We start from the raw sequence: 27,937 nt of genomic DNA, 5'->3' as shown, positions 1-27,937 counted from the left end.
TGTAGATAGAACTCTAGAGACCGGCCGATTTCCTAGGAAATCGGCCGGTCTCTAGAGTTCTCGTTACAGAGGGAAAGTACTGTAATTATAATTGGTGACATTATTCTACTTGTATTTTTGCTCTGTATGCCATCAGTCTAAACCAAAAAGGAAGTCATCGTCATCAGTCAAGGAAAAATCGTGATAGTTCACGAACATCATAGTCCACGTAATATGACTAAGAGTAGGTAGTATAAAATCGTACTAGATTGGTTTGGGAAGGGTTTGAGTGTTCAATCACGAATTAAAGGAAAAGGCGTCCGGCATGAAAATAGTTAGTTTCAGCGAACGTCTTCAAGAATAGAGCCCCTCCCTGGGGGCGTCAACTTGTGGACATTCAAACAAAAGTTGTTATTTTCGTCTCAATATACACCGGGGAAAAACTCAACACAAATGAGAAAAAATAAAAATATAAAACAAATATTCCATTATATGCTCTTACGGCAGAAGGAATCGGCTCTTGAAAGTCTCTTGATTAAAATGTGGAAAATCCTAAGCACCTTTGGGAAACTGTTCACCTTTTTTCTCATTCAGAAAAAAAGTAAGTATTTTATATTGAGAGAATTAACTTTTGAACAGTAGCAAATCAAATTTAAAATTCTAGAGACATGGATATTTTTTTACCCACAATATGTAATACGTATGTATGTATGTATAAAGTCGCTTTTATAGCGCTCTTTGGCGCTCTGCGACCCCTAGCCGCCAAAGTCCCCTATCCTCCCAAAGCCCTTCAGGGAGTTGACAAACCCTCATTTCTTCTAAAACTCCCTGTCGCCACCCTTTCAGTGGGCGTCCCCTTCGTCTCCTCCCAGGAGGAACCCAATCAAGCAACTTCTTTGGCAGCCTTTCGTCCGTCATTCTATTGACATGTCCATACCAGACAAGCTGTCTGGTCATGACGTCGAATATGATGTCATTTTCGACTCCCATGAATGCGTAATATGCAAAAAAGTCAATTTGCGATTCAATTCCTGTGTACATTGAATAAGTCGCATCCATGCGCCCGTATTTACTGTATATTTAAGGGTTTTTTTTATGCACACTTAGCTTCCAATTGTATACATAGTTTTCAGCGATCTATTTAGAGAAGATAACGAGAAAATTTGAGCGTTTCTCCTCTTTCATATAAAAAAAAACATCCAATAAAATAAGTGAGAATGAAGCGCTTGGATGCCTCAAGGATTTGCGATCCTGGGACAAGTATGTACGCATAGTTTCGCTGGAAACACGATGATGCACTGATTTTCTTTGAAATAACTCCTAACCTCAAAAAATCTCTCACAGGTGAGATTGTAATGGAGGGGATCGTATGCCCTTCTTATTTCCGATCAAAATTTTCATAAATAGATAGAGAGAAAATATATTGGCATGGTTGCCACTTTGCACGAAGACTCCAAGACCGAAGCCATGGCAACGATGCAAATGTATCTGTTTCTTATCTGCACACAGAGAGTTTGACTAGATACGAAGATGGACAGGCGATCCATTCATTACGGCCTCAACTTTGAGAGCTTTATTATATCATAGAAGTTAGTTTCAGAGACAACCAGTAGCATCAGTAGTGTTTCGCGCAAAATTTTAGCTACGAAAAACTACTTAAATCTAGATTCCTTGTAGTACGCCAGAACTCCATTGTTATGGTTATAACTGCTCTGCTTTGTAGAGTTGATGTCCACGTGGTTACAGTTAATGTTAAGGATGTTGTTGTGACACGGTGCCTTTAATTGGACAGCATTTTATGATTAGGAACTATAATTTCTGGCACATGTTAAAAACAGCATACACACCATAAAGCTCCCATGCAGGTAAGTGATTTTATGGATGAGCCTGAAATTTTAGTTCCTAATTGCAAAATGTAGTTCAACTATTATGGATTGAAGATTTGGTCTGCAATGTGTCTTGGCGGCCACCAGCAACTGAGTTTACAGCATCTGAAGCTTGACTTGCGGGACTATCTACATGATCCGGAAGAAGTCTAGTATATTTTTTGGGTATGTAGCTGCGTACGTCGCGGTGTCACTTGGGCTTGAGGACATATCACTCGTGGTTTGCATGGATGTCAAGTATGTAGTTGCGTACGTTGCAGTATCACTAGGGCTTGAGGACATATCACTAGAACTTGAGGTCATATTACTTGAGCTTGAGGACGTAGAGGATGTATCACGCGTGGTTTCAATGGATGTCAAGTATGTAGTTGCGTATGTTGCAGTATCACTTGGGCTTGAGGACATATCACTAGAACTTGAGGTCAAATTACTTGAGCTTGAGGACGTAGAGGATGTATCACTCGTGGTTTCAATGGATGTTAAGTATGTAGTTGTGTACGTTGCAGTATCACTTGGGCTTGAGGACGTATCGCTTGCGCCTGAGGTCGTATCACTTGGCAGAGGTGGTGTTGGTGTCGTCGAGGTTGTATCGTACGAGGTATAGAAGGCTGTGGTGGAATCGCTGGATGTAGAGGAATCGCTGGATGTGGAGGAATCGCTGGATGTAGAGGAATCGCTGGATGTAGAGGAATCGATGGATGTAGAGGAATCGCTGGATGTAGAGGAATCGCTGGATGTAGAGGAATCGATGGATGTAGAGGAATCGATGGATGTAGAGGAATCGCTGGATGTAGAGGAATCGATGGATGTAGAGGAATCGATGGATGTAGAGGAATCGCTGGATGTAGAGGAATCGCTGGATGTAGAGGAATCGATGGATGTAGAGGAATCGATGGATGTAGAGGAATCGCTGGATGTAGAGGAATCGATGGATGTAGAGGAATCGCTGGATGTAGAGGAATCGCTGGATGTAGAGGAATCGCTGGATGTAGAGGAATCGCTGGATGTAGAGGAATCGATGGATGTAGAGGAATCGCTGGATGTAGAGGAATCGATGGATGTAGAGGAATCGATGGATGTAGAGGAATCGCTGGATGTAGAGGAATCGATGGATGTAGAGGAATCGCTGGATGTAGAGGAATCGATGGATGTAGAGGAATCGATGGATGTAGAGGAATCGATGGATGTAGAGGAATCGCTGGATGTAGAGGAATCGATGGATGTAGAGGAATCGCTGGATGTGGAGGAATCGATGGATGTAGAGGAATCGCTGGATGTAGAGGAATCGATGGATGTAGAGGAATCGATGGATGTAGAGGAATCGCTGGATGTGGAGGAATCGCTGGTTGCAGAAGAATAGGTAGTTGTAGCGGAATCGGTGGTCATATAGGTTTGAGCTTCGGTGTTTTGCATGACGACGAGTGCCACTGCGACAAAAACGATTGCCGAAATCGTCATTAGGAAGTGCGCCATATTGTGTTGAGCTGTAAAATCCGCGTAACTGCAATAAGAGAATGAGCGATGAGTAAATTCGGGCAGTTGTGAAGTACTCTCATGGTGGATCCTCAGCTTTCGCGAAATTCATTCTAAATACGATCGATAAAGCTCAAATTTTAAACATTGAGGGGAAAATCTAAATTTCAGTCCACAGATGAATCATTGAGAAATATTCGTGCCGAAAATCAGCCTCCTAAATCTTAAAACAAAAAGCAAATATTCGTTCGTCAACTGTTAACGAGACCGTAAACTGTTGACGAATATTAATTTACACTGAATTACGGGTGAATGTGCGGGAAAGGCTAGGCCACGCCCATCTAATGACAACCGGAGAACGAAAATTTGTTTGGATGATGTATTTTGGAAACTGTTCACGGATTTCGTCAGCAGTTGACGAACGAAAATTTGCTTATAGTCAAAAGTACTGTTTCCAATTAACTATCAATATTGATGCTTTGAAATTAGCTGCAAAATGGAAACAGTACTTTTGACTTTATTTTAAGATTTTGGAAGATGATATTCGACAAGAATATTCTTCAATGATTTATCTACAGACTGAAACTTAGATTCTCCCAAAATAATTCACCTAAAGGTTAAAATTTGAGATATATCGATCGTACCCACAATGCATTGCGCAAAAGCTGGAGATCCACCCTAAGTCTCCTACATAGGGAGAGATCAGACATCTCGGCTACCGTGTTGATGGCTGTTCCAATGTTACGTAGGCCACAAAAGGAAAGAGCTGGTCTAAACTTGCCTTACTTGTTCGTATCATAGCGCCTCTGATGTAAAGGCCTATCTCCATTTCTACCTGACTCTTGGAAAGTATGAAGTTATATTAACCGTAGGGCTCGTGAAACTTGAGATACGCTCTAACGTCAGAGGAGCGACGATACGAGAGGATGAAAGGAGGGTCACTTCTAGTCTTACGTGAATAAGCCTTCCTCTTTAAAAAAAAAAAAAAAAAAAAAAAAAAAAAAAAAAAAAAAAACAAGACAATATCTTAATACAATTTTTTTCAGAAATTTTTCAGATTCAAAACGGGAGGGGAGGGGGTGACAAGTCGTTATGCAGGTGTCTAAAATGGGGGAAAGGGTCGGAAAATCGTCCGTAACTTAATACTTGAAGGGCCCCTAGGCAAAAAGAGAAGGAACTACCAGATTCTCGGAATCGATTTTCACGTTTCCTCCGAAACGTAACTGAATTAATTTGAATAAAATGGACGATTTCGCTTTAAAACCTACGATGAGAGCATTAGCAAAGTACTTCCTAACGGATCCGTGCGTGAACTAACGTGGACTGATGTTTTTGTGGACTAATATAAGATTTTCTATAGACGGTCACAAATTGACATTAGAACGGCAAAAAACGCGTATCTACATTGTGATGTTTCAAACTTCCCACCTACCAAAAGTTTTTTCAAATGAGATTGAAACAATATAATATCATTATTTTTCACACTGAGAAGAAACATCACTAAAATTTTAGAAAAATAATGTTGAGTAGTTTGCTATTTGGAGAGTGAAGTACATATGACAGGAATTCCAACGGAGAGAGTTTCTGTTAGATCAATAGTAATTTCAATTAATAATAGCCGGACGAGAATTCTCTTTGAGTCAGCAGGAAATCTATTTTTGCAAGCGGTATTCCTGTTATTTCAAGGAAACGCCATGTTACTTTAAAGAGTTTTCCGGTTGACTGAACGAGAAATCTCGACCAGGAATCGTTAATTGGAAAACTGTTCTCAATTAGCATATCGCAGCAAATCGAGATACGCGTTTCTACGGTTTCACAGTCGATGTGGTTTTGAACAATGAGACCACAACTACATAATCAGAATCAAATTCATTCGCCGCATTTTTTCGAAAACATAAAAATGACGGATGATTCAAAAAACTCATTTACCTGGTAGAAGAGACTGGCCTCGCGACTTGAACTGACACCGATCCTAAAACCGCAAGTCTGTCGTGTCCCGCGCTATCAGACAAGTCAATATCAAGTCATTTTGTGGTGATTTTCCTGCCAGATGATTTTCGGCCTCCAGAATTTTCCTGCTCATTATTCTCATTTTTCAATCGTCAGTCCGCAAAAAAATTTTTCCTGATCGATAACCCTCGGAACAGATTAGCCCCAAATGAACAATGCAGCAGTTTACAGCTCATAATTCCTTTAATAATGAAATGCTTTTGCGAAGAACCATTTTTCAAAACTTAGCTCCTCTTTGATCACAATCACTGACCTGAAAATCATCGACAATCAATACTTTTCCGTCAGAGGCGGATCCAGCAATTTGGCAACACCGGATTTTCTCCATTTAAACCCATGCTAAATAATCGATTCTTGTCAGAGCACCCAGCCTTTCCAAGAATCGATACATTTCCATAGGTTTAAATGGAGGAAAGACAATGTTGCCAATTTGCTGGATCCGCCAATGTTTTCCGTTGGGAGCTATGGTAAAGAATCGAGTATGAAGATGATAATCGATCCTTTTCCATAGGTTCAAATGGCGGATCAATCGATTCATCGCAAACCACGCCACTTCGACTTCGGTTTCCACTTATAAGTAAAATGCGGCGGTTTTAAAGAAATCGCGTACAAAAAACGGCAAGCGAGCACAGCAGGCTGATAAATTTTCAAAGTCGGCGTTTTCAAAAGTGGGCCAAGTCTCGCACTGCAACTGATTGAGTTAACAAAGGAGGAGATTATTGTGACAAAAGAAAAAGTGCAAGGACGTATTTTAAAAGCGCGTACCTCGGCCGGGAAATCTATGAGATATGATTGATGCTCTGGAGCCCGCGACAAGATATACAATAACTAGGGGGCTATGCCCCCTTGCCGCTCCCCTTTACATTGATTGATTTCGGCTTCCCTCCCCTCATCACCCCATTAAACGCGGTAGAGGAACACCAAAAAAGGACACTTCAAAAAACCCCCGCTCTAATAGTGTACCTCCACATAACTTTTCAGATTTAATATCACATCCCCATTTTCTGTATCAAAAATGACCTCCGAAACATACAACCCAGAAATTGTAACATCGACAATTGAGACTGCGTTAAAAACACCCCTCATTCACCCCATAAAATTTTCAGGATCTGAGACGTGAATGACTTTTTGGAATCGATAGAAACAGCCTGTTCAATAAACTCATGGAAACTGATATAATTTCCATATATTATAGAAAAGTATCTTTCTTCAGAGGCTCTCTCCTTTTTCACCTTGTTACGCGCAAAATTTCAGAAATTAGACTACAAAACCTTCAGAGCAAACTTTCTTTTACAATTTACAGATGACGACCAACAGAATAAGCTTGAGTTAAAATTGCGAAATTTGAAATTATCTGATTCAAGAAAACTTTTAGATCATGTTTTTCAAGTTAAGGCCATTTGCGCAAAACTTTCTCCATCTCCATCAGATTCTAAAATAATTTTTTACATAATGTCATCTTTACCCCAGGATATTACACAAACCCTTTCATTATATCCACATAGTTCAATGGAAGAGTTTAATAAATCATTAAAATTATTCTTAGCACGAGAATCACTTCTCAGCCTTTCTACGCAATCTGCTCCTACCCCCCCCCACCTGCCCCTCAAATTTTATCAGTACAACCCCAAAAGAAATTTAAGCCAAAATCAAAAAAATTTTTCGCGAAACCTCATGAAGATAATTCTTCCAAACCGTCTACTTATTCAAAAACGTGTCCCATTTGTGCGGGTAATCATGAAAAGTTAAATTGCTCGGTTATCGTATGCAGGTATTGTAAATCTGTTGGACACTACATATATGACTGTCCCTCAGAGAAGTGTTCGCGAACTCAGAAGATATCTCCAACCGCTATTCAAAAGTGCTTGTGGGACATGAAAGTAATGCTCGTTATGAGCAGTTGAATTGTGGACACAATATGACGCCTCAGAGTGTAGAACAGCAAACTCAATCCATCAAAAATTCAAAAAAATTTTTAAAGAGTGGTTTCAGTTGTAAATTCAAAAGGAAAAATCTTCATTCCAACCCTCCTAATGTTTCGAACTATAATTCTAAACCTGTTAAAAATCTTGAAAATCAAGGTAAGCAACCCCCACCCTTATCTTCTACAGAAGACTTTCCACCCTTAAAGATTCCGCCTTCAGCAAAAAAAACAAAAACTTCTCAAAAAAGACAAGAAATTTTCAGATTAAGCAATAATATTTCTTCTTGTATTGAAATATCTATTCACAATAATGTATGCCCTTATAGATACGGGAGCTTCGGTCTGTGTTTGTTCAGATTCTTTCTTTAAATTGGTCAAACCTTGCAAGCATTCTTTTATAACGCTTAAATCTGCATCCAATAATAAATTGAACATAATTCGAAAAGGTTATTTGATGATTCAAATTGGATCTCGAAATTTCAAAATTTTCGTTTATGTAGTTAAATCTCTGCAATACCCACTGATTCTTGGAGATAATTTTTTGAGACTAACTAACGCTCGCCTTGATTTCCAGGAAAATTTAGTAACTTTTCAAGAAGACTCATCTTCTTTTTCTGTACCTCTCTTGCAAAAATCTTCTGAACATTTTGCAAATTGTATTTCCTTCTCATGTAATGTTCAGGTAAAAACAACTGAAACCACGTTAATTCCCCCTTTGAAAGAATTTCCAGTTCCGATTACCATTGATTGTCCGAATTTTACGACTAGACTGTTTTTGGAGCCCGACCTTTCTTTGTTTGAACAAAAAAATATTTTTGTTCCAACATGCGAAATTTTTCGCAACTCGAGTGCGTTGGTTGTCAAAAACTTGGGTTTACAACCGTTCATCTTACCAAAAGAAAGATGGGGTAAAGATGACATTATGTAAAAAATTATTTTAGAATCTGATGGAGATGGAGAAAGTTTTGCGCAAATGGCCTTAACTTGAAAAACATGATCTAAAAGTTTTCTTGAATCAGATAATTTCAAATTTCGCAATTTTAACTCAAGCTTATTCTGTTGGTCGTCATCTGTAAATTGTAAAAGAAAGTTTGCTCTGAAGGTTTTGTAGTCTAATTTCTGAAATTTTGCGCGTAACAAGGTGAAAAAGGAGAGAGCCTCTGAAGAAAGATACTTTTCTATAATATACGGAATTATATCAGGTTTCCATGAGTTTATTGAACAGGCTGTTTCTATCGATTCCAAAAAGTCATTCACGTCTTCAGATCCTGAAAATTTTATGGGGTGAATGAGGGGTGTTTTTAACGCAGTCTCAATTGTCGATGTTACAATTTCTGGGTTGTATGTTTCGGAGGTCATTTTTGATACAGAAAATGGGGATGATGATATTAAATCTGAAAAGTTATGTGGAGGTACACTATTAGAGCGGGGGTTTTTTGAAGTGTCCTTTTTTGGTCTTCCTCTACCGCGTTTAATGGGGGTGGATGAGGGGAGGGAAGCCGAAGATGGAATTAGGGTTGCATCAAGTGAGCTGTCAGACGCAGACTGGTCAGACATTACATGATCAAAAGATTAAAATAAAAAATCACTAAGAGAGAGGCAGTAACATGCACACTTGAAATTTACAACTCAAAAAGGTACAACCTGAGTGATTAAAGATGCCTATTTGCTCAAAAATGGAGTGTAGCTTGGACTTAGCGCACAATTGACCCAAGGTGGAAACGGTGGAATACGTTTAAGTATTCGTACGGTGGGGTATGCTCTTGACCCGTGCGTTGGGGTATGCTCGTGACTCGTGCGATGGAATATCCGTGCAGATATCGCAGAAGAATCAAAAGTAGAAAATTCGTTCCAATTACTTGTCGAATGGAGAGTAACGAAATACGGCGATTTCTAGTCACTTGTCACTATAATAACGGAGATTGAACGGTTGAAACTGATAACTGATTCGCGGCACTATGTTGGTAACCCGTTGAAAAGATGGTTCGAAGTAAGCTAAAAAGTTACTGACCGGGTTATAGGGCCATGTCACGTCCGTAATTTACACCTGTTGAAAAGATGGTTCGCAGCGAGCTAGAAAGTCACTGACCGGGTTTCGGGGCCATGTCACGTCAGTTGGGTTTTACATAGCACCAGGATGTTGGCACCATGTCGCAGTTAAGGATTTAGTTGCGTTTTAGACGGACTGAAACATCTAAGAACCCTTGACGCGGCGGATTAAATTAGCTGTGGGAGAGCAATGAAAAAAGAAGACGATAGAGTTACTGGGTGACGTAGGAATTCGCGTATATTTTAAGAAGATGGAATCGTTACAAAAGATTAAAGGACTGAATATCGGAGCACAATGGATGGCGGTGCGAGTTGGTAAGAAAATCCGAAGTACAGGGCTTCGTGGCGGAAATCGAAGTCTATGGCTTCATGATGGAAATCGAAGAGACCCGGCTCCGTTTGTTAAAAGAGGAGCTCGGTCTTAGAGAGTCTTATCTTTCAATCCATCTCGTGACGCTGGTAATAAAAAATATAATAAAGATAGATGCGTACGACGTGATCACAGCAACGAGTAAGTGAAGCTTACTCGATGCTAGGTTTTGAAAATTCATAGAGAGAGACCGAAAATATGGGAGAAAGGGAGATAGAGAATCTCTATGAATAAACGCGTTGCGTTATACGCGACAGCGTGTTTTCAAGTTCCCTGAGGAAGTTGAGCAACGTTGAGTGAAAAAACTCGCCTCACCAAAATTTCAACCAATTTTGAGAAAAGCACACTGCGTTGAAAAAATAAATTATAGAAAAACGATTACCGTCCTCCGCTCTTTGACATCAGAAGCAATAAAGAAAGGTATCGCAGATTAATCTATTCTAAAGATGTGAGACCCCTAAACTCCATCTTGTTGTTTAGCCGGTGGCGCCATCTGAACGCATTGCCACTGTACATGAGAATGGACCACCAGACAATGTACAAAGTTGAGCATTCTGATACATGTTTCTCAACCAAAATTTTACGTAAAACATGATTTGCGCGACAAAATTACTGAAATTAACTCCTCACCAATATATATAATGTTTCTCGACGCGTGAATTCAAACCTTCCGCTCATGAAACACAACGGTCTACGTGAGTCAAATCGCACACAAAAAATTACCATGATACTCTTTGCGATATGAAAATCTGGCAAACTCAATCTTGACGCTTTGGCTCAGCTGTATCAAGTGAATTATAGTTTGAACAACATATACGGTGGGAAATGCTGGATTGAGAGGCCTGCCGGAACCGTTATAGAGCGCGATTGTACTCACGTAGAGTGTTGAATTTCGTGTGATTGGGCAATTCAAATTTCCCGTGACCAATGTAAAATAAAAACGTTCATATCTTAGAAAAGGAAATGATTTCGGTGATTTTCGATGCAAGAATCGTGTTTTAAGTGAAATTTTGGTTAAGACACATGTATCACAGTCCTTAAATTCGCAACTTGTCTAGTGGTCCATTCTACAGGCAGGTCGAAATAAAAAATCGCTCCCTATCGACTGGGCGTTTAAAACGAGGCCAAAATCTAGATCCTATCTACAGCTGCGTTGACACTGAATTTATTTCCAATTTGACGTCGAATTATCTTTTTAGAATGTATTTGTAGACCTTTATCTAAAGCTCGTGTGTACCGGCACCGGCCCCATGACTACCTCAGAAGAGATGGCCAAATCTATCTTGACCCGGTATTAGGAGTAGGTAGCAATAAGAATTTTCTGACACTCGATTTCTTTCTCCTTTATCAATTTGATGTCTGATTCTTTTTTGTGATGTATTTGCAGACCTAAATCTAAGGCTCGCATGTGCCGGTCCCACACAATTCACGGATGAGCGCGTGTTTTTAGCAAGCCTCGGGTCAATTTAACCCGGTTTGGTTATCAATGGATTAACAGAAACGCACTCGAATGCATTTGGGGCGGTATGAGTTTGGAGTGGTTTTGAATAATGGAGATGTTGCGTGTGTGAGGGATTTGCGATTTGACCATTAATTCTTATGTAAAAGTTCGCAAGAAACACGATGGTGCCAATGGTATTCTCTAAAATCATCTCCCAAGCTCCAAGAAAAACTCTAAAAGTGAAGCCAAAATGGAGGGGATATCCCACCCTACCCTGAGAGTCCACCTCTACATCAAGACAAACACTCCATGCAAAAAGATAGGGAGCAAATACATTAGCAGGGTTGCCGTGTTTTCAGTTTTGGAGTCCCCAAATAAAGTGGCAACCCTGTCAATGTTTTTGCTCCCTATCTTTGCATGGAGAGTTTGTTTTGATGTAGGTAGAGGTGGACTCTCAGGGTAGGGTGGGATATCCCCTCCATTATTTTTAGCCTCACTTTGAGAGCTTTTTTTGAGCTTGGGAGATGATTTCAGAGAAAACCAGTGGCACCACGTGTTTTTCGCGAACTTTTACCTAAGAATCAATGGTCAAATCGCAAATCCCTCACACGTGCAACATCTCCATTGGACGTATTTATGCTAAATGGAATGAACTATGTGCAGTGGAAAGATGGGGTGTGCTCGTTAGTCGAGGGCCATAAGAATGAATGGGGATTTTAAAGCGCCAGTGACGTCAGTGGCAACGAGGCCAACTCCATTTTCGTTCTCGCTCGGTTTTAACTTATGAGCCCTATCCATAATAAGGCTCTTTTCACATGTCCACGGCTCCCGAGTTAGCGCTCGGTTCATTTTGATTTAATGCAACACGGGAAAAAAAAGAATTGCTGATTCAGCAATTCAATTGCTAAAAACAGTGAGTGCAATGTTTCAACGCAGATTTTACAACAAAAAAATGCTACTTCAACCACCCCCGTGGTTAAATTAGTTTACTATGTGGTTAAAGTAGCATTTTTTTGTTGTAAAATCTGCGTTGAAACATTGCACTCACTGTTTTTAACAATTGAATTGCTGAATCGGCAATTCTTTTTTTCAGTGAAAATCCTGCTTTCCCATTTTCTCAAAAAGAACTATATCCACTTTTTCATTGTTTCTTATCCAGCTCACCATGAGCACACCCCATATTTCCACTTGCACACAGTTCCTTTTAGCATGAATTCGTCCAATTCAACCTGTCGTCTGTTTCCTCCTATCAAAAATGCAAAGGCGAGGCAGTGGCGTGCGGTCCGGATAAGCAAGGCAAGCACTGCTTGCCCAAAGACTTCTATAGAAAGAAGAAAATTACACCTATTAAATGTTTTACATTTTAGCAAATATAATTTATTAAATGCGTTCAGTAAGTAAATTGCATTAAAAACAGAAAGAGAGGGAGACAGAAATACGTATAGAGCCACCAAAGTAGGAAAGCAGAAGAGCGGACGGAGGTGGCGCAGCGCGCTGCGCGGCCTGAACACGGGCCAACTCATGCGCTGGAGAATCGCTTGCGATCAGCTGAGCGGAGCGCCACTGCTTGGCGGCGGAATCAAGGCAGGCGGGGAGCGCGGTACGTTCCGAGTCCGAGCCCTTCGCTGCGCGATCGCAGCTCGCTTCTCTTGGCCACCTCTTGGCCCGTCGCGTCGTCGCGTCGTCACCGCAGCGCGCTGCTTCTGCCTCCGATGCGCTATCTTGTTCCCTCTTTCCGTCGCGGTTGTATTGCTCCTCCGGAGCAAATGCCTTTATATTCTATAAAATTTCGCTCACTTGCATCTAATTGGTGATGAATTAGTCAATTCTCAATCATGTTTTAAATGCAGAAAGCCTTTTTATGGGGGTTTAAGTAACTCAAAAAATTCTAAATGCTGTAGAATAAAGACGATAATACCTCAAGTAAGTGGCAAAATTAGGAGTTATGAGTAAGGAGCCGTCCTCCAATGCTCAATAACATTCGAAACAAGTTGAGTAAACGAAATCATAAATAAGAGAGAAAAAAATAAAAATACAGTTTTTCAAGACGTTACGTTCCATCAGATTTCATCCGAAAAATAGAGCAAATAGAGTAAAATTTTTTAGAATTTTCTAGGGAGGCTAGGGGGAGGGGGAAGGGAAAGAGGCTACGTTAACCCCCCCCCCCCCCCACCCCCGGATGGCGAACGCTAGAGCTTGCCCTGTCACTGAACCCACCGCACGCCACTGAGGCGAGGAGAAATATTTTGAGCGTGTAACTATTAGTTAATATTAATTTCTCCTTAACATTGAGTCCTGTGGAGGAATAGAGCTTCCAACCTCTTATTCTCAGTTCAAACTTGATGCAACTTACTATGTATCTGTCAAACTCATTTCCTTATGGCTTTAAGGCCCTCCGCTACGTTCAAACTGAGGGCCTCAAAGGGGCTTATCGATGCATTTTTCAGCCCTACCGTTGGTCAGCGGTGCAAGTTGGAGTGAATGATGAGAGCCTTTACGGTCTCCAATTTGTACGTGGATAGGATCCTTTAGACGCGGCACTGTTCCTACCAGAGGTTCCTACCGAGTAATTTTTTCTCGTTGCCAACTTTTTAATTAAATGACTATGTTATATTGATATAACAACGTCATTTAATTGAAAAAGGATGAGAAAAGTGATGAGAATTAAAAGAGGTGTTTAGTAATGATTGATCATTTTTCATAAAGTCACATTGTGTCCCAGCTGCAGGCAGCTACAGCCTACAGCAGTGCGGGCTAAATTTTGAGACTTTTTTAATGTGATGTTCCTTGCGATCTTATAAGTAGGATGAGCTTTAAATATCAAACTTCGTTTGTGCCAATCTCGGAAAAAATAGGTTAGTAGGATACAGTTTATTTACAAAGATCACAATAATTGTTACTTTGATAAACATTACTCAACATATTATTTTCAAATAGTAAATTTACATAAAACACATAATAAACTATACATAAATTGAACCAAAAACCTCCAAAAATATTTAAATTTCTTTACCTAAGTCTTCTGGGGAAAAATTTGGTTAAACACCGCGAAATACTTTTAAGAAGTGTCAATTCTTCCTACAGCTGCAGATGAAAATTTGTTTAAAATACGGTAAAAATAGAATACGTTGGATGAATTTATCTATTAAAAGTTACAGTCCCAAGGAGGTGAACTGTTATTTGGAAAAAGCTTGAGTGCCCAGTCACGAACACAAACAAAATATGACCAGCATAAAAATGTTTAACTTCAGCGATCTTTTTTTCAAGAATATAGACTTTCTTTGATGGAAAACCCCTCGTGAGTATAGTATCAAAACAGATTACTATTATCTAATCTATTCACATTTCAGGACGACAGAGGGAGAGGTTTCTGAAAATTAATGAAATGGCAGATTTTCTTTTAATTGCGAAAAAAAGTTAACTTTTTGATACCTACTCATCAAGGTTTAGAAAATAATTTACGCTTTTGAGAAGTTAAACAACTATTCACAAATCAACGACGAGCTACGTGAAGTGGCCTATTTTGAAAAGAGTGCCAATCAACTCTGAAAATTTTAAATTTTGATTACTTGGATCATTTCAACAAGTGAAATAACACGTGAGATACCTCTGGTGCCTTCCAAATTACGATTTTTTTTCTATCCTTCATTACATGTATCTCTTTCGGACATTCTGGATTTTTAGATTATCAACAGGTAATCTATCAAAGAACCCACCGCCTTCGATTTTTCTAAAATTATGGCCCGATTTTTGTTGTCACGAAGTGCTTGCAAGGTTTTAGGCCGCACGGAGTCCTCAGCATTCTTTCTCTGCCCAAAGTTAGTGGATCCAGCAAGTTGTCAACATTTCTTTGTTCCCATTTAAATCTGTGAAAAAAACTAATTCTCAAATCGAAGGGACTAGGTCTCCACCAAGAATCGATTATTTGTCCCAGATTCAAATCAAAGAATGCCATCGATGCCAAACCTCCTGGATCCACCTATCCTGCCCAACATTTTTTACTGGATGAACGATTGTTACATATTACTTCAAGCCGAATCTTGCACGTGCAATACATTACATCAACAAATAGAATCCATCAGTTTTCGAGTCGAAACAAATAATAAGCCCTCCGCTTGAATGCAAATTCGACGCAAATGAGTCCTCATGAATTGGACTACATTCTGCAATTTGGAACTGTAAATCCCGACCCAGTCTAAAAACAACGTATGTGCCATTAGTTTCCCTGTGCACATAAGTTTTTTTTCAGATGAGCCAGAATTTATAGGTCCAAATTGCAAAATACAGTCCAATTACAAATCAGTGATCGCAAGACGAAATTTGCGCCCACTTGATGAATAAGTTTTGTTTTGGAAGATGAAATCGTGATTGTTGATGTGTCATGCTGATTCGGCTGGCACATTCAATCTAACTAAATTCACTTTTTATCTTCCTCTGAACAACGCCAGCATTGGATTATGAGGGACCGGCATGGTTGGTGAGTTATAAGTATACGTGTCTGTTGGGGAAGGCGCGTACGATGTGGAAGCCGAGTCCGTTGTGCTGGAAGCCGAGTCCGTTGTGCTGGAAGTCGAGTCCGATGTGCTGGAAGCCGAGTCCGATGTGCTGGAAGCCGTGTCCGATGTGCTGGAAGCCGAGTCCGATGTGCTGGAAGCCGAGTCCGATGTGCTGGAAGCCGAGTCCGATGTGGAGCCGAGTCGATGTGCTGGAAGCCGAGTCCGATGTGCTGGAAGCCGAGTCCGATGTGCTGGAAGCCGAGTCCGATGTGCTGGAAGCCGAGTCCGATGTGCTGGAAGCCGAGTCCGATGTGCTGGAAGCCGAGTCCGATGTGCTGGAAGCCGAGTCCGATGTGCTGGAAGCCGAGTCCGATGTGCTGGAAGCCGAGTCCGATGTGCTGGAAGCCGAGTCCGATGTGCTGGAAGCCGAGTCCGATGTGCTGGAAGCCGAGTCCGATGTGCTGGAAGCCGTGTCCGTTGTGCTGGAAGTCGTGTCCGTTGCGTACGTGGCGTAATCGGAGGGCAGTGGCGGTGTTGAATAGGAAGACGTGTCTGTTTCGGAGGGTGTCGCGTCTGTTACGGAGGGTGACGCGTCTGTTACGGAGGGTGACGCGTCTGTTACGGAAGGTGACACGTCTGTTGCGTACGTGTCATAGGTCGGGGACGCATCAGTAGCTGCGGAAGTGGTGGCTACAGTTGACGTACTTTTTACCTTTTTAGCGCGTTGCCGTTGCGCGTTGCCTTGCGTGAGGACATATGCCACCGCGACAATCGCCACGGCCGAAGCTGTCAAACGGAAATTCGTCATATCGTCTCAAACTATCGCTCTCGTCTCAAACAGTCAACCCGCGTAGCAACTGCAAAAAGAGATCGAGGGAATGAGTTGGTTCTGACAATTGAAGGAAACCGTCTTTTTACAATGGAGATATCGGCGTCAAAAAAGTGGGCTACCGACTGCTGGTGATAGGTTAACAAAATAATCAGGTTCCGAAGCTCTGCTTCCACGATCAAATGAGCCGATCAAAGTGGGACATCGATGCAACTGTTGAGCGTTGCCCGTCAAAAAAGAGAAGCGTATCCCCACTTCGACCAACATGCACTGCGGACAGAGTATCAAAAGTCATATATTCGATACTTTCTTGTCGATATATCGACGGTGAAACCCCCAAACCACGTATCTCACTCGCGGTGTTTAAAAATCCGCGCCCTCGATTTTATTTGTTTGAAACATAATGAATCAAAATCATTCCTCGAACTTTACACACAGTGAAGAAAAATCACGGAAGTTGTAAAAAACTGACATTGTGTAGTTTTCTCCTTGAAAAGTAAAGCATGCCGGGAAGTCTATTCCACCGCAACCCGAGAATCGTAGTCAGAAAGTTTCACCGTCAATACATTGATCAAAAGAGCGATACGCCTTTCTATTTTGAGCGTTCACCACGTTACAGTGGACTCCCGATAATTCGAACCTCGATAATTCGAAAACCTCGTTAATTCGAAGGAAACTCTGTTTCCCTTGAAAATCTCTCGATAATTCGAAGAAAATCAATGTATTTTTCTACCCTTGTTATTTCGAAATTTTTAAGCTGGCGCAGCCCTCCATAATTCGAAATTGCGACGAAAATTCTCTCTGTAATTCGAAGTGCGGGAAGTAAATATGCCGCTACCTCTATAATTCGAAATGAGACGGTACATTCCCTCTACAATTCGAAGTCAACTGTTTATGTATCTGAGTGTCTGAAAGAGCTTGACCTTTGACCTAAAGATCTTTTGGCGTAAATCCGTCAATTTGCCCCTGTATAATTCGAATTCAGATGGCGAACTCTGCAACGTTCTTTTCTTTAATGACTCTTTCAAGGATCGTTCAAATTTTTTGTCGTCGTAGTTCTAGAAAAATCTTTGGGTACAAAGTACCCCTTCACTAATGACCCCTATATTCTACTCTATGATGACAAGACATTTCTCCATAGAGTACATAGAGTTGTAATGTAAGTGGGTGAGCTGGCGCCACTTTTAAGCATTTTGCAGGTCCCGAATTCCGAGACTCCTGTGTGACGCCGGGTCACTTTTTCGATACATAATCGATTGTTGGCGATACATGGGTACCCGGCCACCCGATGTAAACAAAGAAGATAGGAATCACCACGTATTCCACACCGCCATTTTGGATCGAACATATATCGAAAAAGTGACCCGAACTCGGCTCACACCGGGCTCGGAACTCGGTGAGCAGAACATGGCGCCAGCTCTCCCATTTACATTACGACTCTATGTACTCTATGCATTTCTCGTATATGTATGTTTCCTAGGTTAAGCTCCACGTTTAGTTCAACAACGTCTTGCAGCGCTCTCTTCCGTCCGCGCAAAACCACTTTTACATATTGACGAGGTGCTACGGTAAACGCTCTCCAACGTCTTAACGTTGGAACCGTCGTCTTGTTTTTCTACTTTTGATTCGCAGCACTCAACAGCCGCATCGATGTCCCATTCTGATCAGCTCATTTTGCTCTTGGAAATAGAGCTTTTTTAATTTGCTTACTTACCAGCGGTCAACAAGTTCATTGGCAACCCTTTCCGAAGCCCCCATTGTCAAATTTCTGTGAGTATGATTGACTCACTTTTTTTGCAAACGTTAGAATCCAATTCCGACAAGCGTTAAGACGGGAGCGTTATTTGCGTCCAAGGCGGTCAGTGAAACCCGATTCCTCCGTCCTAAGTTTTTTACTAATAGCCAAAACTAGTTCCGACAGCGCATCATCGGTAAAAATCCGAAAAATTAACTTTCGTCGGGTTTCGACTGCAAATTTCCACTTAGTACCGCGCTTTTGAGCAAAGAAACATCAATATTTTCAAAATATGGCAATTTATTGGGCTTTGGTGAATGAATTCAACAGAGCCACTCATGTTCCTTGAGAAATCTGGTAACCAGCATAAAATTTACTGATAACTATAACCATGCGCCTTGTGGTCACCACCACTAGGAGCCTGGCTACTAAAGGAGGAGTATCGTTTTGGGCCTTTTCGGCCCCACCTGGATTTTGCTGAATGTTTCATATTTTCAAAGTACTAGTCCTCGGTAGACTCTATGCCAAATATTTTACCGCACGGAGCCCATGCTAAGGTGCAACAACGCCTCAAACCCAAAATCCTGGCATCGAAAAATAGTTACTTTCGTCGACTTTTTCGACTGTTATCACTCTTCCAGCAGATGATTCCTATGTATTTTTTTGCGTCCTTCCCGTTTCTGGCCTTTAAAAAGGCCTCCGATAATTTTTAAGGGGTACGGTACATTGTTGCCATTTTTGGCCCATTTTTAGGGTTTTTTTTTCAATTTTACACACGCAGAACTCAATTTTAATTAAAAACCGTATACATTTTTGAAAAGGACACATAAAAATGAATAAAAAATGTTCGTGAATCTTTTATCTACGTGGCCAAATTTTCGAGAAAAATCGTTTCAAAGAGCCAAAAATGGCCAAAATTTGATAAATTGCCACGCCTAAGGTTCTTTGAACCTTTGCATGGGCTCCGTTCGGTAAAATATTTGGCATAGAGTCTATACCTAAGATTAGTACTTTGAAAATATGAAGCTTTCAGCAAAATCCGGGTGGGGCCGGAAAAGGCCCAAAACGATACTCCTCCTTTCCTTGGGAGCACATCGACTGCCAAAGTGTGAAACCACATATCTATATTGCATTGCTTTAAAATGTCCACTCCTGTTTTATTTTTTCGACGAAAGACAACCCAACTTTATACCTTGCAATTTTTACAGAATATTTAGCTAAACCAGGCGAATGCTCAAGGAAGTTTTCAAGAAATTACTTTGACTATAATTTAGAGACAATATAGTATGACAGGACGGGAGAGGTGGCGTGGCGTGAATTGCGAAATATCGATTGTTATGCCATTTAAACCTATGGTAAAGAATCGATTATTAAGGCGTTCGCTGCGAACACCCTGTTTATCGATCCTTTTCCATAAGTTTAAATGACATGACAATCGATACATCCCAAAGCACGCCACGCCAATGGACGGGAGTTCTGCCGAGTCACAAACGGAGATGCGTGTTTTCGCGCTTTAGCCGTCAATACGTGTAGCCAGACGGTCGACTAACAGGCTTCTATTCAATGTCATTCAAAAGTGTTCCTTGTAAATTCTCTTATTTTATCATAAATGTGACCGTACAATAGGAAAGGGTCGTATTTCACAAAAGCTCAAAATTCAGTTAGGTATATAAGAGTGAAGAGGAGAGACTGAGGAACATTTTAGGACAGAAAACGCCTACAAATCTCATAGACTGAAGTTATGGTGGTTTGCAGATTGATGTTCAAAAACCGTGGCCCCAAGAAAAATCGGTTTAAAATCCTAATCTGCTTTGTTCAGGGCACAAAATTGGTGCATTTTAAAGCGAGTTAATGCCCTCTGTTGACACTAAACTGAACTATGCCGCTCGTGACTTATTATTCAGGACTACATTTTGCAACATAAGGAACCACTACTTCTAGCTCATTTTAGAAGCAACATACATGCTATTGGATTCTCTATGCAGAAAGGTGCTTTTATGGAAGAGCCGCAGAGATAGTGGTTCCTTATTGCAAAATAAGATCCACTTAATAGAGCTTTCCATCCATAACTCGAGATCCTAGAACTCGACCCAACGAAAAAAAAAACCATACTACTGTAAATTTTGCTTTTGCAGAGTAAGGTTCAAATCCGTCCCTCTCGGCATCACAAGTATCATTTAACAAGATCATTGGACCCTTCCAATGTTATTTAATACGTATTTGAGCAGACCATATAGTAATTGAGCCTTTTTTCGTGTAATAGTGCTCCCTTAGGGAGCACTATTACACTTTAAGAAAAAAAAAAAAAACACATTGGATCTAGAGTCCAGACTCTTGAAAACATTGACAAGAAAAAGTACTCTTGATTCAATCGGAATTTTGCTTGAATCGAAACGAGATCCGCTTAAATTAAGAGGCTTCGTTCTTGATTTAAGCTAGATTCTGATTGAATCAAGGGTACTTGTTCTTGTCGATGTTTTTAAGAGTCTGGACTCTAGATCCAATGTGTTTTTTTTTCCAGTGCATGTTACTTAACCAAAATTTCACGTAGAACACGATTTGCGCAACGAAAATTACTAAAATCAACTCCTAACCAAGATATTCGATGTTTTTTGACGCGCTAACTCAAAACTTCTGCTCATGAAAACGCATCGGTCTACGATGGTCAAATCGCGCACTAAACGTTACTATGACGGTCTCTCCTATATGAAAGCTGGCAACCTTCATCTTGATGCTTTGGCTCACAATCAGCTATAGCAAGTTATTCATAGTTCGAGCAACGCGGGTGGGAGGGGGGGGGGTGAACAGTGTTCGATTGAGAAGCATGCCGAAACCGTTGTAGTACGCGATTGGACTGATTTTGAGTATTGCGTTTCTTGTGACCGAGCAATTCAGATTTCCTGTGGCCAATGTTAAATAAAAACGTTGATATCTTAATTAGGAGTTGATTTTAGTAATTTTCGATGCAAGAATCGTATTTTACGTGAAATTCTGGTTGATAAACACGTCAGAATCCTTAAATTCGTACCCTCTCTGGTAGTCCATTATTTTTGGGAGGTCATCGAAACCGCTCAGTTATCCAAACTTGCACGGACAAGACTTATTACGTCTCGTCAAACTTAACGATCCAGGTGGACCACTAGATGAGGTACGAATATCAGCATTCTGATACATGTTTCTTAACTAAAATTTTACGTAGAACAGGATGCACATAACGAAAATTACCGAAATTAACTCCTTACGAAGATATTTAATGATTCCTAATGCGTGAATTCAAAGCACCCGCTCATGAAAAGTCAATGCTCTACGTGATTCACATCGCGCGCTAAATGTTATCATGACAGTCTCTGCTGTGTAAAAATCCGGCAACCTCAATCTTGACGCTTTGGCTCAGCTACAGCAAATTGCTTATAGTGTGAACAACACTTGGTGGGACATGAACATTGCTCGACTGAGAAGCTCGCTGAAACCGTTGTAGTGCGCGATTTGACTCACGTAGAGCTTTGAGTTTCTTGTGAGCGGGCAGTTCAAATTCCTCGTGACCAATGTGTAATAAAAACGTTAATATCTCCCTTAGGAGTTGGTTTCAGTCATTTTCGTTTTGCAAATCGTGCTCTACGTGAAATTCTGACTAGGATACAAGCATCAGAATGCTTAAATTCGTACCTTGTCTAGTGGTCCATCACTGGTAAAAAAAACCTCTTGGACCAATGCCGCATTGCATTGACTTAAGAGTGCAGTTTCTTGTCGCCGGATTTAAGAGTCTTGAACTGTAGTTTCAAGTGGATTTTGCATTGATTCAAGCGGATTTTGCATTGATTCAAGCGGATTTTGCATTGAAACAAAGAGTCCAGACTCTTAAATCCGGCGACAAGAAACTGCACTCTTGAACCAAGAGGTTTTTTTACCAGTGATTGAAGAAAAACGTATGTGTACTTTTGAGCATTGAAGCCGCAGTTACGAAAACACAACCGAGAAGAAATACGTTCACTCCCTACAATTTTTTTTCTTTAGGGGAGGCAACGGATAAATTGGAAAACTCACCTGCCTAGGAGAAGGACTGGTCTCGAAACTCTGTTGGGAATTTGAAAACCGTCGAACTATTTATGCGGATTTTTGGGCTTCGCGGTCTTTTCCTCAAAGATATCCTCGTTTTCTGATTCGGCACCCCGAGATTTTTCCCTGATCGATACTCCGATCTTCTGGAAGTGAACAATGTACCGTTCGATCGCAAAACCCCAAAGCGTTAACCGGAAAACCGGTGCTTTACGAGAAAAACGGAAAACAGGCCCATTTCATGGACACTTGACCTTGTTCTTACGTGACATTTTGTTGGATTGCCCTGAAAAGCAAAGCTCGTAAAGGTGATTCGATGGACGCCATATTTTGTGTCAGAACGGCATACGATACATCGCATCAATCGGTTCCATTTTTTCAGCTACTCGTCATTTTTCTCCAATTTGAGATCGCAATTCTGTTGTCAGGAGACTAAAGCACTCACTTACCAATTTTAACAAAGAAATTCAACGTAATAAAGGCGTGGTTTTTTTTAGAGAGAAAATATCGCATACAAGTGCAGTTTCGATATCAGTATCGCGTTTTTCAAAACTTCTTAGTTTTCGAGTAATAAATTCGCGAAAATTTTACCGGTTTTTAACTTTGACCTCCCGCTACATCTCCCCAAAATTTTTGGGGAGCTTGAAACTTTGGGAAAAGATGGAGCATTGTTAGGTGAATGAATAGGGCAAGTCTCAAAGGTATATCCGCCCCGAGTCCCGAATGGCCCGTTTTGCACGTAGTCCTTTGATCAAACTTTGCTCAAATTTGACAAAAATTAAATTAAGTTTTAGTTACAAGTAATCACCGCGAGAATTTAAGCGAGTAGGTTGTCGAAACATCCAGCAGTGTGAGTCCACGACCATCCGAAACGATCGTGATATTTGTAATAATTTTTACTATGTTATCTCAAAGGTAGCGGAAAAACACAAACTTCTACTTTATCATGCAGTGTAACCATTAATGTCAGGACTTAACGTTTATACATCTTCACTATTCAATACAGTCACTTTATAGCGAAGTGCAAGTCTTTTCTCCGTGGTATAATAAAATGTTGAAAGTCGACTTACCTCAGAATACGATTTTTCTATTGACGACTTCTTTAATACGAAGCCCCTGAAACAAAAATCCCGGAAAATTAGTTCTGTATGATAGGAACGAATAGGGAAAGCAAAATCTGAATGGATCGGACCCTGTCTGTCTAGGAACGAACACCTGACCTGTTGACGGCCGTAAAAATCATGGAAATTAGCCCTGTGCGACGGGAGAAAGAACGTGGCCAACGAAAATTAGTTAAAGGGTCTCAGAGCTTGTATAAATAATATGTAATAAACAAAACATTGATTTGAAGTTTTTTTCGTTGATCTTTACGGGGTAATGAGACTTCAAACACATTTCACTCCCCTTCAAGTCCTTGTAACTTGGTTCTCTTCCGCTACTCAGTGGCGATTGCAGCAAGTTGGCAAAACTGTTAATACGACTCTATTCCGATTGTTTTACTTAAGGCCCGAGTACACGCTCAAACTTCCATCAATTTCCAATCATATGGTGACAGGTGCGCACCATCTACCATCAATTTTTTACGGCCTGCAAAAATTTGATGGTAGATGATGGAACTTTGGGTCTCATTCGTCACCTGAATTCCACATAACCGTGCATATTTCATGCTTATTTCAATCAACACGCTGTTTTAATTAATTTTAGATAACAATTTAGATGACTCTCGACCGCCATTTTTGTCATCATTTTGATCGGAAATTGACGGAAATTTGAGCGTGTATCCAGGTCTTTACGTTTAAACGGAAGAAAAAGAGTGTTGCCAGCTTTCAATAATCGCTACGGCGCTTGCTCTGGCCGCTACGCAGCTAAAAAAAAACCCTTGATCAGATCATCGTTCCGAAAATATTCATTGCGCTCTTTTCTCAACCTGCACCATCAGTTTAACCCAACTTGATAGGCTGAAGGAAAGCAAAAGCCTGCTTCGCACTTTACATTCCCGTACGAGGGGTAACGGCGAAAGCCGTACAAGCGAGACGAAATAACACGAAAATTCTGATACAGCGTTGCCAAGTTTCTTACAATCTCCAATATCCACGTTGGTTCCCTCTGGAAAATATTACTGATCCTCCGAAGAACGGCTACCCAACCCTATGAAGCGTGGGTAGCGGTAAATCGACTTTCTCGCGAGAAAATGGAGGAGCGCCAGTGGGTGGGAAGGTGGTTAGAGGGAGAGGGAGGGGGAGGGGGAGGGGTAGCCGACTTACCTGATAAAAATAAAGGAACGAAATCGGTTCGGTCTCGCCGTTAAATCCCCCAAAGATGAGACACTCAAATTCCGGCAGGCTCCCCTATCTAATTGTAAAACATCACTTACCGACTTGATCTCAATTGCTAACGCGGAACCATGAAGATGCCAAATTTATGTCGAAACGCGATGATTTCTAATTTCCTAACGGAAATTTTGACATTTTATGGGAGATTTGACAACCCTGGTCGAGGCCCCCTGACATTCGCCCCCATGAGTGATTTGGGAGGCTTTGATTAGCGCCGCGAACGCTACGACCACATCTGCCGAGCTATACGCCAAGGAATACGCCGTATGAGCTTTTATATGTTGCCGGATTTCCCCTGATTAAGCATGAATTTTTTTGGAAATTTGTGAATATTTTTCTTCGTGATTTGTAAATAATTCTGTTTGTAATTTTGTCTAGATTATCTGAAAATGTCAAGGAGAAATAACCATTACTTCTCTTTTGATGAATAATTTCATAGAGAGAAATTTGGCAACATTCAAATGTTCATGCATCGTTTTTTTCTAAGCATGCCAAACATTTTCTGCCGAAACGTACTTTGCCCTTCTTCTGAACGTCACGCGTTAAAGCCCCAACGCCAATAATGACGTAAACGTGTGCCCTTTTCTCCAGAGAGAATCACATTCTTTCAATTCACGGCGTAGATACCTTCAGTCCGTTTGCCATATTCACAGGAACTTTACTGCAAGATTGAAGTGACCAAATTATTTTGCCGGCAATGCATTACTATAACTCCTGAATATTCTTCAAATTTGCAACATTTTTCGGGCAAAATACTTCTTACGCATAAAAGAATGCTGAAAAATACGCCCAAAGATGCAGAAAATCTCAGCAATGCTGCATAGCAGAGCAAGGCCCATGTCTGTCTGTATAAATGATCGCGCGCATTAAATGCAACAGTTCTAAAATCGTCTCCTGGACGAAGAAACGTAGCCTCATTCCAAGATTGCAAAATTCTTTGCAAAATTCTTTGTAAAATTGAATTGCTAACAATTCAATGTTTTACAACTTGTACTTAAATGTACCTGAGCAATTTTTGACCAAATTTTCTCTCATTTTTGAATACGATGAGAAGAAGAATCAGAGAAATTTTCAGTCAGGTTCTTAAGATTTTCCTGATGAAATTGTTTGTCAAAAATGTAGTGAAATGTAATTACGTTCTTTCGCGAGGAAATCGAGGAATCGAAATACGAATTTTTCTGGTTCGATGACGAATTTTCGTCTAATTGTCAGGGATCAATCAATAGTTTTCGAAAAACCAAGCGAAATCGTATGATACAATTGCGAGAGGACATGTTTCGTTGGAAAAGAACCAAAAGGGCTTAGTCTTTGATTTTAGCGAGTCGATTCCTAAACAAAATAGTGTAAATACATTTAAGTGTTGTAACATTTTCACTTGTAAATTGCTTTTTTAAGTATACGGAAATTATTGAAAATTCCCGACTAATTTTTCCTTTCAACTTCAGCTAAATTTTGAACAGATATTGCACAGCCACACTTGTATATTGATGGCTAAAAAGCATAACTACACTACACGTATCTCCATTACGGTACCTACATAATCTAAAATTTCCGCTCCAATTGTACTTTTTACGAGCAAAGAAGCCAACTTTAGGCTTAAAATTTGTATAAAATATTCTCCCGACAGAGATGGAAAAGCAAGATAGTTTTCAAGGAAATTTTCGAGAGAAAAAGTAAAGTATGGCAGGAAGTTTGCGACGCACCGTGTATCGAGTCGATCAGAGCCCTGGTAAAAATTGGCGATAGGAGCTGCGTTTCAAAATACCATTGGAGTTCTTATAGCCGACTGAAGAGGGCGATAGAAAATCATACAGCTGGCTGTAGAAAGTGGAAAAAATCATACGGCCGGGCTACACGAAGCGATAAAAAATTATACAGCCGGGCTATAGTTCCTATCGCCGGGCTTTACACTTTATCGCCTGGCTGTTACTTTTTCGCCATCGGCTATAAAAGGCTATAAGAAATTGTGTAGAAATTCTTGTGCTTTGTAAATCCTTAAGTTTGTACGGAATCACCTTGATATTTACAAAACGCACATTATATTTTCCTTTACTACATATTTTTTTCATCAATTAAAATGAGAATAATCCATACAGAGTGTGCAAACATTTCGAAGTCATGAGTTGAGAAACGCTGCCTCCGCGAGATTAAATATTAGAGCCTAACACAAAGCGGATCGGCGGCGCACTGGCGCCTACAAACCTAACAGGGATACTTCACGCATTGCGCAATGCGTGAAGTATCCCTGTTAGGTTTGTAGGCGCCAATGCGCGTTCAGCGCTGGCTGCCCGCCCGCCGCGCAGCAACTATTTCACACCAGAGGTATTCCATAGTATCATACGACATTGAAGGCGCTCCAACATAATAGGAATGGCAGGCTTCCTTCAAAAGTACGGAGCTCTCCTCGCAAATTAAATCAAGATACTGAGGCCCAAAAAGAGAGCGGTAGTCCAAAAACTCACTAAGTCCTAGCATCCATAATTAGTAACGTTTAGCATACACTTTATCGCCAGGCTGTTGCTTAATCGCCATCGGCTATAAAAGACTATGAGAAATTGTGTTGCCGGCTGTACAAGCTATTGGAAATCTTACAGCCGGCTGTACGTCTATGGTATTTTGGAACTCAGATTTTACTGCCAATTTTTACCAAGGAGAGGTCGGACGTGCAACTTTTGACTAAAACTGCAAATTTTTATATTCATTCCGTCACATTTTAAGTTTGAAGAGGTGCTCTTGTAAGAAAATTCCACGAAAAAACCACTGGAACCACTTTTAGAACCTCAAAAGTTTGTATAAACGGAGTTATAAGCGTTTAAAGTTTCTAAATTTTGTCCGGCCTCTCCTATTAACTCAATCCACTGTGCGACGTCGGAAATGGTGATCCATGGTACTCTGCCGTACTAAGGAAGAACGCGGTATGAACATTCAAGAGTTGCCAAATTTCCCGCGATAAAATGTTCATTTTTTAGGAAAGTTATGAATATTTTTGCTTGAAATTTTCAGGAACTTTAGGTGAATTTGCGAGCAAAATTATCTTAAAAATTGGAAAGAAAATATTCACAAGTTTACCAAGGAACTCGTGTTTTATCAAAGGAAATTTGGCAACGCCTGGAGGCTCATAAGGCGTTTTCCCTTAGCACGGCAGCATAACCAGAGAAAAGAAGGTGAAAGTACTCTAGGTGACTCTAGGTGAAACTGCAAACAACATTATCTGAAAAATTGGGAGGAAAATATTCATAAGTTTATCAGGAAATTCCTGTTTTAGAAATGGAAATTCGGCAACGCCTGGAGGTTCATGCGGCGTTTTTCTTTATCACGGCAGGACTGCACTTTGACCATCGATATATTGCATAGTT

At 40.6% G+C, this 27,937-nt stretch overlaps 2 protein-coding genes across 6 annotated transcripts in view; both read right to left on the bottom strand.

Moving 5' to 3' along the window:
• The window catches only part of nwk (FCH and double SH3 domains nervous wreck), a 170,843-nt gene that overhangs the window by 94,219 nt on the left and 48,687 nt on the right, over positions 1-27,937 (bottom strand). For all 5 annotated transcript variants that reach the window (XM_019052531.2, XM_019052530.2, XM_019052532.2 and 2 more), the window contains one exon: positions 23,319-23,364. In XM_019052531.2, coding sequence (XP_018908076.2) covers positions 23,319-23,364 — 46 coding nt within the window. The remainder of the gene's footprint in view (positions 1-23,318; positions 23,365-27,937) is intronic.
• Positions 1,036-9,945, bottom strand: LOC109037731 (uncharacterized). Its single transcript, XM_072305582.1, has 3 exons — positions 8,917-9,945; positions 5,268-5,601; positions 1,036-3,366 (listed from the first exon to the last, which is right to left on the bottom strand). The coding sequence occupies exon 3, from the start codon at positions 3,336-3,338 to the stop codon at positions 1,995-1,997; it is 1,344 nt and encodes a 447-aa protein (XP_072161683.1). The 5' UTR covers positions 3,339-3,366; positions 5,268-5,601; positions 8,917-9,945; the 3' UTR covers positions 1,036-1,994.

This window comes from Bemisia tabaci, chromosome 10 (assembly GCF_918797505.1).
Source record: "Bemisia tabaci chromosome 10, PGI_BMITA_v3".
Lineage (NCBI taxonomy): Eukaryota > Metazoa > Arthropoda > Insecta > Hemiptera > Aleyrodidae > Bemisia > Bemisia tabaci.
This window is presented reverse-complemented; position numbering and strand designations above follow the sequence as displayed.